This window comes from Centropristis striata, chromosome 9 (genome assembly GCF_030273125.1).
Source record: "Centropristis striata isolate RG_2023a ecotype Rhode Island chromosome 9, C.striata_1.0, whole genome shotgun sequence".
Lineage (NCBI taxonomy): Eukaryota > Metazoa > Chordata > Actinopteri > Perciformes > Serranidae > Centropristis > Centropristis striata.
Window position 1 is genome coordinate 17804497 of NC_081525.1, and position 11995 is coordinate 17816491.

The following is an 11995-nucleotide window of genomic DNA, read 5'->3' on the forward strand; positions in this document are numbered from 1 at the left end:
ACAGGTGTCATTAATAATCCTTTAATCCTGGTTATTCTCAGGATTTCTCAAAATAGTCAAATAAAAAGCCCTACAGTATTCGTTTTTTGGTTAGAGTTTCTTAGCCTAAAATTCTCAGCAAAATTTATATTCAAATTATAAACTGTGTTTTCCATTATGTGCTGACAAATAAGTTTGTTCCAACTTGAGCAACTGTTGCTTTTCCAGTTGCTGAACTGTGTGCACACTGTTGGATTTATGTTATGTCACAATTGTACTGGAAAAATAGAAAAAAATAATATATAATAATATATGACTGAATAGTGCCTCTAGTGTAATATATAAAGATATACTCCCTCTCTGTCCTGTACTAAACAAGCCCCAGGCCAACAGTGCACAGCAGTGGGTAGCCTGCACTCCATAATTATTGACAGGTTTGATGTACTCAGCCAGTGGAAAGTATGGGGAAATTGGAGTTTCAGTTGTCTACCCCCAGGCCTTTGACTGTAATGGAAAGATTAAAAGCAGTGGTCACATCAGCCAAAATACTAGCCGCTCCTCCCTGTGTATTCCCATCACCTCTGTTTTTACTTTCTATAGCAGCCACGTTAAACAGATTACAGGGGATTCACTTATTTAAAGACTCCAGCGAAAGCTCTGCTGTTTGTTTTTGGATCTTCCAAGAATAACACAACTACAGCAACATCACAGAGGGAGCAGCCAGTCAGTGACGGGCTTAGTAGGTCAGCTCAGCATAGTTTTTCCCCTCTGTACCACTCGGTCGGGATCACACTTTCATTTGTTGAACTGGGACTTGCTGCACCAAAAGGCTCCCTGCACAACTCCATCATGTCTCTCAGGCTGCTGCCTGCTTTCAATACAGACAATGATGACGATGATGATGGTAACTTCACAAAATGGATGAGCAGTTACTGGGGTCACGGAGCAGAAAGCGGACACTCCAGGGACAGAAAACGCAGTTTCAGAAGATCTGCAAAGGGGGATCGAAGAGCATCACTCCCAACTGTGGTAAGCACCACCACCACTGAATAGATGTTTGGATGTGACTTTGTACAGCGTACAACATGCATTTGCACTGACATACGAACAGCAGAAACACACTTTTGACAAAACATTTTTTCAGCCATTAAAAATCTGTCTGACAACAAGACAAAGAGTATTTCTAAACTACATTTAAAGATGAATTAATAAAACTACTGCATAGAAAATGTATAAATGTTTTGTAAAGTAAATTTCACGCTGTAAAAAAACAATCTTATTTATACAGACAATGACAGTATATTAATACATGTACACTCTGCAGATACAGACAGCCACACATGCACACTATGCAGGTATGTAGGTCTGTTATAGTGTGTAGTAATAGGGTGTCCTGACCTGTAATTTGCCTCCGCCAACTTCACATCAATAATGTCTGCTAATGCACGAGTATATGGTGTTCTCCCAGGCCAGCACACACTTAAACACAGAGACAGACGTGCATAGATAAAGATGTTGTTTAAAATGGATTATTAACTGGTGAAGCACATGGAAACAAGAGTTTATTTAACTTCTTGTATTGCTATTTGGCAATAACTTCCAACTAAAAAGCTACAAAAAAGCTACACACTGACTCCTCAGCTCACTGCTTCACTATGATCAGTGATGTAAGTAAAAGTAAAAGTAACCACCTTCAAGACTCTAGCTCTGGCGTACTCTACGCTGCTAATGGTTCAGGTCCTTCTTACATCCAGGACCTTGTCAAACTCTACACCCCTCGTCCTCTCCGCTCTCCATCAGCCAAACAGCTAGCGACTCCCACCCTGTGTGGGTCAACTCGCCTCAAATCCACCTACAGACTTTTCTCTGTCTTGGCTCCCAAATGGTGGAACGAGCTCCCCACCTACATCAGGACCTCAGACAGCCTGTACATCTCCCGCCGCAGGCTGAAGCCCTACCTCTTCCAACAATACCTTGGTTAAGTCATGGTCACCTAAACAACCTTAAAAAAAAAAAAAGCTCTTTTTCTCCTCTTCTTCAACGTAAAGCACTCCTGTAGCGATTACAGTTGGCTCTTAAAGTTATCTACTAACTTGATTCCTGTGGTCTAAGGCTAGTACCTTCAGGTTTAATGCACTTATTGTAAGTCGCTTTGGAAAAAAGCGTCAGCTAAATGACATGTAATGTAATATACATATACATATACACACACACACACACACACACATATAAATACTTAGATAAATATATAACTTTCAGTACATGTCGCCCTCAGATAAATCCCGGCATAAGATACAACAGCGCATCATATTTAATCATTATATATTTTATATGTAAGGCAAAGTAACTATGGAAGTTGTAGTGAAGTAAAAACTGCAATATTTCCCTTTGAATTGTAGTTGAGTAAAGTATAAAGCTGCATCAATTTGATATGTGGAAGTAAATTATTGCAGTAGTTGACTAAATGCACTTTGTTACCACCGAACACTGAATATGAAGGTTTTGATCTGTTTCCTGAGTATTGATGTCTACTTACGATATTACACAAACTCATAATCTCAGTGAAACAAACACAAGTCTTGTAGTGAATGATAATCTTCCATAAAACTGTCTTAAGTTTTTATTTATGTTACATTACACTGCATTTATTTAGCTGATGTTTTCATCCAAAGCGACTTATAATAAGTGCATTCAGTCACAGACTTACACAGATAGAGGACATGTGGTCTACGGAATAGTGTGCTACTTCATTCACTGCTGTAAGGGGGCTTGTCTCCTGTTATAGGGAGGTCAAAGGTCAATTGTACACAGCAGCACACCTCATACAGTAGGTACTTAGTATCGTCAAGGCAGTTTAGCATGGTGAATGTTTCCCAAAATGTTTGCTTAAGATTGACCCGTGGACGGACGAGGAACAATGAGTGTGTGTGTGGATCAGTGGTGGAAGAAGTATTTAGATCCCTTACTTAAGTAAAAGTACTAACACCACACTGTGAAATGTTTCCACTACAAGTAAAAGTCCTACATTCAAAACTAAGTGAAGTAAAAGTACTGAAGTATCAGCATCAAAATGTACTTTAAGTATCAAAAATAAAAGGACTTGTTATGCAGAATGGACCGACTCAGATATATTATTTGATTATTATTATTGACGCATTCATGTAAGCAGCATTTTATTTTTCTCAAGGCAGGGCTCATTTTATCTACCTAATATACTGTTATGAGGTTTATAAAAGTCTAATCACTTTAAATTTATCATGTTTTTCATGTTAAGTCTCAACCTGAAAAGTAACTAAAGCTGTCAGCTTAATGTAGTGGAGTAAAAAGTACAATATTTGCCTTGAAATGTAGTGAAGTAGAAGTAGAAAGTTACATAATATGGAAATACTCAAGTAAAGTACTCAAAATTGTACTTAAGTACAGTACTTGAGTAAACTAGTACTTAGTTACATTCCACCACTGTGTGTGTGTGTGTGTGTGTGTGTGTGTGTGTGTGTGTGTGTGTGCACTTATATGTCGTTTAATTATATTCCTTGTGAACCAAAGGAAATTTAAGTTGATTACGTAAAACAAAAGCAGCTGATAATAGATATGACATACTCACATCGATTGGTGGTGTCTAACAAAGCACTGCAGCTCAGCTGCAAATGTACAGCAACAGATCCAGTAGAGGGAAAAGCCAAATAACCCGACTATCAATCCATAAGCAGCTAGATATGTACCCTAAAGCAGTCCTTTTAGATTCTGTTTATGTACTCTAATACATTACACATTACATAAAAAGCTCCGTCTTGTACATTTTAAAAGGGCACTCCAATTATTTTACACATATCTCAGCTTGGAACTTGGAGACTTTATTAATTAAATGTATTTTTAAAAATCTCCAGAAAGCTACTGAGTTGCACTGTGGGAGATGTAGGAGTTGGGATATCTCTGCCTCTTCTACATCAAGTCTCCATGCTTAACATTAAGTGTCAAGGAAGACTAAAACACATTAAAAATACAAAGCTCAACAGTAAAATATTTTTTTTAGGATTAAGTGTCTGGTTCATAACATTAAGTGTCAAGGAAGACTAAAACACATGAAAAATACAAAGCTCAACAGTAAAATGTTTTTTTTTAGGATTAAGATTGAAGATTTTCTTTATTATTCCCACAACAGGGACAATTCCAGAGTTACAGCAACAAAGTGGGTACCAAAGAAAGCAATAAATAGTAAACTGCAGTATAAACTAGATATAAGAGAGGTATTAACAAATAAACAAGTAAAAAATATAATAAAAAGTATTCAAAGATAAAACAAAAATAAAATAAAACTTTAGGAACATTATATACAATGTAGACAGAGTCAGCAGTTTGCAATGGACCATTGCACAGAAAGAATATTGAAAAAATATTGTACATATAAATTAAATTATAGAAATATTGTACAGTGTCTATAGTGCAGTGATTATCAGTTTTTTCATGAAACCAGCTATTTGTCATTGAGGAAACTCAATAACTTAATAAATCGTGGCCCGTTACATACAATTACCTTTAAAAACGATTTAATTACATCTGTCTGTACGAAAAACAAACTTTTTCTAGTAACTAAAAACAGGAATTTAGCCTACAGAATGATTTGATTAGAATTTTTTCACAGATTTAGGACTTCAGGACTTCTTTAATACAGTGACAACAAGAGTTTGTTGTGCAAATCTCTGTTATGGCACTAACTATTCATAACAATTTGGCAGTGCTCCAAAATCTACAATATGTTCAGTGCAACATATTACTGTGTCACCAAGTCAGGTCTGTTTAGCATGTTTTGCCTTTAATTCTTAGATTTTTGGGACAAACAGGACAGGAGTTTGTATTTTTCTGGCCTGTCCCAAAATGTTCAGGATGTCTGGTTGCCCTTCACAGTAGCAAGTGGTACTAAAAATGATCTTATTTCAACATTGGCCCCTTTGCTGTAGCAGTGACAGCCAAGGTTATTTATTATAGTTAACAAAAGCTAATGAAATAACGTAAACTACAATTGAAAAAACATTTTTGTTAACTGAAATAAAAATAAATACTGAAACTGTATTGTATGGTTACAAAATTAACTAAAATTATAGTGAAAATGTCCTGTTTTTGTCAACTTTTTACATACATAAACCTTTTTGGTTGATATGAAATCTATTTCATCCATCTGGATTTATGAGTTAATAACCTTATTGGGGCTAAGATAGATAAGGCAAAGGAAATAAAGGCAACATTTATTGTGACCTTTTTGAATCTCTCACCTAACTAAATACCCCATTACAAAAAAACTAAAACTAATAAAAACTAAACTAAAACTAAGCACTTTCAAAAAACTAATTACAACTGCAAACTCACTCTAAAAATTCATTAAAACTAAATTTATTTGAAAAACAAAAATTCACAACCAAATTAAAATAAAAAAAAGATCAATCAAAAACTATTATAACCTTGGTGACAGCCCATTCAGTCTGTGGTGTGGTGAAGTCAAGCGTGGTGTATTTGATGGAGTTCATGGCAGTTCAGCTTGTAATGTATTTGTGTAAAAATCATTTGGATGAAGAGGAGAGGTGGTGGCATGTTATCCAACTGAATGCTTCCATTCACATTATGGGTATTGAATGAAGTAGGAAAAAAAATAGATATCAATCAGTATGACTGTTAGGGCACTGGTTTCATTATTCATTATACCCAGCCCTATTTGTGAGAACCCCAACTTTATTGAAGCATGATTCTTAATCCCCAGATTACCATTTAATCAATGGTGGAAAGTAACTAAGTACATCATTTATTTGCAGCTGTAAATGAGTTGTTTTCGTGTCTTTAAATCTATTTTTAAAATATTGGGCCTAAATTATATAGTGTATATCCTGAGAGCAGTGGTGGAATGTAACTAAGTACATTTACTCAAATACTGTACTTAAGTACAATTTTGAGGTACTTATACTTTACTTGAGTATTTCCATTTTATGTAACTTTTTACTTCTACTCCTATACATTTTTAGGCAAATATTGTACTTTTTACTATACTACATTTAGCTGACAGCTACTAGCGCAACTTTTTTGGTCAAGATTTTACATCAAAACATAATCAATTAAAAGTGTTTAGAGGTTTTTTTTTTAATTAAACCTTATACAGTATATTAAGTAATTAAATGGGCCCTATCTTTACAAAATTAAAACACTGCTTACATAAAAGCATCATTACAAATAATCTAATAATATATTTAGAACATATAAAACAATCTGAGTGGGTCCATTCTGCTTAACGATTACTTTTACATTCAATACTTAAAGTACATTTTCATGCTGATACATTTGTACTAAGTAAGTTTTGAATGCCGGACTTTTAATTGTTGTGGAGTAATTTCACAGAGTGGCATTAGTACTTTTATGTAAGGGATCTTTCCACCACTGCCACCACCATACTTTTATCTTGGCAGACTTTTGACTGCGCGTTACACATTCATGTAATCTGATTACTGCAGTTGTGTAAATAATCACTGAACTGACTGACCTGAGTTAAGCGGTGAAGAATATAATTAGGGGGGTGTCTTGCGAACTTGTTACTTAAGATTATTATTACGACTTAAGGGTGATTAACCCTAGTAACAGACCAAAGCTCAGCATGGTCATCTGTCTGTCTGTCTGTCTGTCTGTCTGGTTTAATGTCCTCACAGTTTCAGGTCTTATGGGAAATAAAGTCATGGAAAAAATTATTAGAGCATCCTTTTCCTTCAATTTCTTGTTCATTTTAATGCCTGGTACAACTAAAGGTTCATGTTTGGACAGATATAATGTTAACCACAAAAATAGCTCATCAGAGTTTAATTTAAGAGCTGATACCTGGCCATTTTCCATGTTTTTTGTTGATAATAACAAAATCATTGGTAACTATTGTTTTCCTTTGAGTTTTGAATTTGCTTATCAGCACTTATTGTCCTTCTCTGTGTGTTCCACAGTCACAATTAGATGCCATGAAGCTGAACAGGCTCCATGCAGCGACAATGGCTCCCAGCCCGAGCCACCTCAAAACACGGGAGGAGAAAGGGGAGGTCAGGCTCCACCAGAGGGCCCGCCGTGCCTCCTCAGACGACAACAGCCGCTCCAAGCCAGCAATGGCAGAAAACCGCATCACTACCATCCCAGAGCTTACAGAGTCATTAGAGAGGAGACTTTTTCTCCGTGATGAAAGGGTCGTCTCACTGGTGAGTAGATAAATGTGAAAATTTGTTGTTCTTTACGAACCCGGTGTGTTGTAGATTATCCAGTTAGCTGCAGGGTCAGTCAGGTTTAGTGCACTCTGTCTTTCACTAATGGGGTATTATAAAGCCGAAAGATTAAAGAGCTCTTAGAGAGAATTAAAAGGTGTATTAACTTAGTATGCTAACAGGATCACGTACATCACATTTAGTATTTGCCTGTGCATTATTCACATCATTTAGGGAAGAATTTGGGCTAAATGTGTCTCATATCCAACAAAGCTTTCAAAATAAAAGCTGGATTGTTGTTCACTTCGCTTCATATCCATAAGCTGTTTTTAACAATACAAAGGAGCTTTAAGAGTAAAGAGCAACCAAACAACCTTAACACTGTTGATATAACAGTAGAATACTTAATTTTTGTAGTATTACAAAAATGTTGTATTATGTCTACATGCTCTAATGTTAAAAAAAAAAACATTCTTTTTCTGAAACTGCCTGTCTGAATGTACCTGAATATATTCACCCCCTGTCTGAAACTCAACATTTTAGCGCCGGTGTCTTGATGTTTCTGGGTCTTATATGCACTCACACAATTTCTGCATTGCAGTCATGAAGTGACTCGCAAAGCAATAAAAAAAATTTCCCCAAGACAATTCCACCCATGGATGTATAAAAACAACTGGAGCTGGCCCTGTCCATTTCTATGAAAGTTGCTTATTGGCACATGAAAAAGTTCTTCTGTGAACTTTTTCGACTTCTGTGAATCAAAAAATTACACAAATCATCTATGGATCTTTATGCGCTATGGGGCCCAAAGAGCAAGGCACTCTAGAGACTTCGATCCAAGCCAGATGATTTCCATTTTAGCCCCCTGCTGAGTTGAATGGGGATGAAATAATTAAATGGTGCAGCTCTTTAAGACTTTTCATATGGTATCAGATCAAATGGATCAAATTCTGATCACAAAGAGAGTCATTTCCCAGGGGTTGTGATATTTGAAAAAAACATATCCACTGATTTACAGACGTCTCTTTTTCTCTGTTCTTCTATGGGAAAATGTCTCATTGGGTCCAATGCTATCCCATGACGGGTCAAGAAGTTGTACGGGCTAGCCACTATGTCAAATTGTCTTCAAAGCCTGGCGCCGTCCCTGCGGGCTTGATTGCACTGTAACAAGAGTTAATGTGGATGAAATTAAAATTTACACATCAAGCAGCTAGCCAGCTAGCTAGCTATTTTGCTAATCCATTTCCAGAACTGCCATCCACCGTCCTCCCGTCGATGCAGTCTTCTTGTGGCGGAGACTGAGGCAGAGGGACATTAGACCCAGGCCTGCTGCGGGCCACCAGAGTGTGTGGATAAAGCATTGGCTTATTACATTTTATTCATTATCTGGCTGACTAACAAGGATATGTTGAAGCAACAGCCAACAACCTATCACAGCACAGTTAGGTGGTACTTGGCAGAAAAGTCTTGGGGAAAAAACACTAAAGGCGTGTTTGCAATGAGTACTTCTTGGAAAGCGGCTGAGTTTTTTGGCTATGCCCACTAGTTAGTTCCTCTCGGCCTCTGTTCCCATACAGGTACTTTTGTAGGGTCTAATCAACGGAGTTCGAATGTGACGTAAATAGTTCTGTGACACTTACATGATTATTCAGCGACAACAGACTGATGCAGCAAGTCCAAACAGTCGAGACATCAACATGGAAGGAGAAGAGTTGGTTTCTTGTTCTCGATTCTCTCGTCTCAGTCTGCTCTGCTTATTTTTTTAAATATGGTGCTGTTATGTTGTGGTTGTGTCGAGTTCTACTCACGTCATATCCCGCCTCAACCATATCCAATCAGCGTTGACTAGTTAGTAGCGGCTCAGGCTAACCGGTGAAGTTGGGCGGATCCTCTCTCCCAAGCCACACCCATAGCGGCTCATTAGAAGGTAGGGTTGTCATGATACTAAAATTTTCAACTCGATACTCGATACCATTTTTGATGCCACAAGGATAAAAACAAAGACCCCAAAATTTAACAGAAATATTTTTATTAACAAGAAAAATGCAACATGTAAAAATTAACAGAACCACAGGTTAAATATTTATAATAAAAAACAGTTGTGCAAAAAGAAACTGCAACTATGATAACAAGCTTCAGATACTCGATACTTTTGAAAATGAGTATTGTATCCGGATACAACGTTTTAGTATCAATCCTTTTTTGAGTATCGATACTTTTGACAACCCCACTAGAAGGAAAAGTACCTAATGGAAACACGCCTTAACAGTACTGTAGCAGCACTTTTTTATCTATGTATAGTATTGCTGTGAAATCACAACCTTACAGAAGTCCTGATGGCTTGTTTCTGAATATGGCCTGTGTGCATGATTCCTTTTTTTAACAGAACGATGAAGACACGTTGTGCCTGATCTGTCATGAGGACATGCGGAAGAACGGAGCAGGAGTTCAAGAGCTGCATTGTGCACACCGCTTCCACAAAGAGGTAAAAGATCTTTTATGTCTAAAGCATTGCATGTCTCCTCAACACTGTGTTTACCTTCCCATTGCAAAAGAGCATTCACTCCAATCCAAGCATGTCAGATATCAGATAAATGGTGCACGTGGCAGCTCATTCCTGGATATGCATGATGTGAAGTGGTATGAAAACAGTCTGCATGCACCTGAAACCTACCTGTGTGCAACCATGGAGCAGTCTAACAGCTCTGAGTATTTGACACTTACTTGATCATGATGTCTCCGTTTGCTGGGTGCTAAAGGCAGCTCGAAGGTTAGAGCAGTGTCGGCCCCGCAGCGGCAGTGAAGCAGCAGCTGGTCAGGTGAGGAGATTCGCGGATGAGAGGAGGAAGTCTGCAGACGGACAGATCCCCACGGAGAAGGAGCAGCACGCACTCCGACGCCAACTTTCCCTGCGGAGACATCGCTGATATCATTCTGAGGAAGGAAATGACTCATCAGTGATGAAAAGGAGGATTTACACCCACTAGCCAAACATCAGGATTGTCTCCTGAACTTTTACTACTATACAGTGTGACCCTCAAGTGTTAAGATCTCGAGGCCTTGACTGTGCCTGACCTGGTCCGGTCCTGTGGGTCCCATCACTGTGTCTGCTTTGGATTGAGCCTCTTCATCCTCAGTGTCAAAGGCCAAATTAAGGAGAATCTATAAATCATAATTGTAATTGGGGGAGTTGTTGAAAATTGTATGGAAGACCATTTCAGCCAATGTGTTAAAAAAAAAAGATCCCGTAAGTCATTATAATAAGAAACTCTTGAAATAATGACTTAGTATTGCAAAAAAATGTTCAGTGATGCAAAATAATGACTTACCTATCTTGAAATAATAAGAAATGTTCTTAGAATAATTATCTACTTATCTCGAAATAAAAACAAAACAAAACAGAACATTAAAAAATTAATGATTTACTTATTTAAAATTTCATTTAAGAATTTAGGAATTTTTATTCATTTAAAATACATTTTTTTACTATTTCGAGATAAGCATGTCTTTTTTCTTTGAGATTTGTTTTTCCATTATCCTGAGGTTTCCCATTATTTGTGATACCAAGTAATATTTTGATAGTGATTATTTTTATTCATTATTTCGCAATACTAACTCATTATTAAGAGAAGGTTTCTCATTATAATAACTTATATTATGTCTTATTTTTGTCTTTTGCTGGCAGAAATGTGCTTCCATAGATCTAGTACTGTACCTGAGTATGAATATTTTATAGGGAAACTATTGGTGCTGTTTCCTGCTTGTATTATTTTATATTTACCCTCTGCCATACTGAAATATATAATACTTTGGCACTGGCAAACATAATGTGCCTCTTTATAAATGAGATGTATAAAATATTTGCTTCGTAGTATTATAGAAGTATAGTTGACTCACAGCTTGTTTCTGAAGAACCATTTTTCTGGCTTACATTCATCAAATTATTATTATACAAGGAGAATAATGCAATTCAAAAACCCTTTCAACAGAACTACAATACAAGTTCAACAGTGGTTAAAATGTTTGCATCTGTCTATTTACTGTTTCCAGTAACAACTTGGGTCATTTTAAATACTTGCCAAGTTCCTTTAATGAAGTCTAAATTGATGTGTGTTTTTGTGTTTAGTCATAACTTCATTGTGTGTATTCTGTGTTGTAACAGACAGGAAAAAGTAAATAAATAACCAAGGAAATAAATTATTTGTTAGTTTAAATGTATTTACTTTGGGTTATGTCTGCTTTATTACTTCTTAACCACCGGAAATTGCTTGGACTTTTTTTTTTATAGCTGCAGTGCTTCAATATTACAGTGAAAGTAGAACATGTGACATGTCTCCTCATGGGTTGGCTTCAGGGTCAGTGTCAGTGTTTACTACCATGCTTACTAAAGCATGATGGAAATTCCCTCCTGGCATCAGTGAGGGGAAATCAATACCTGCAGAAAGCATAAGTGGGTAATAGCATAATAGTAATCAGAGTGGGTGAAAAATGGACACAACAGATGCAATAACCTCTTTTTAAAAATGTGTTTCAGTGCATGGAGCAGTGGCTGTGGAAAAAACAGATGTGTCCTATATGTCGTGTCTTTGTGGACATGCCGAAGCCGCTCTACTGGTCTTCATCCCGCATCAAAGTCCCCTAACGGTCTTGCACCTCCACCCACCATACCTGCAGTCCCATGTGACCCCCGAGACCTCCACCACACCTTCTGCATGAACACCTGTAGCTCCTTTGTCCTTAGTTTATTTATATAAGTTAAGAGAGTGTCAGTTTGATGCTGAGTATTTGCATTTACAAGG

The 11995-nt window shown here is 37.0% G+C and overlaps 1 protein-coding gene across 1 annotated transcript; it reads left to right on the forward strand.

Moving 5' to 3' along the window:
• The first annotated feature begins 828 nt into the window (after positions 1-828).
• Positions 829-10123, forward strand: lnp1 (leukemia NUP98 fusion partner 1). The gene is made up of 4 exons (XM_059341780.1): positions 829-1008; positions 6948-7193; positions 9583-9681; positions 9956-10123. The coding sequence occupies exons 1-4, from the start codon at positions 829-831 to the stop codon at positions 10121-10123; spliced, it is 693 nt and encodes a 230-aa protein (XP_059197763.1).
• The last annotated feature ends 1872 nt before the right edge of the window (positions 10124-11995 follow it).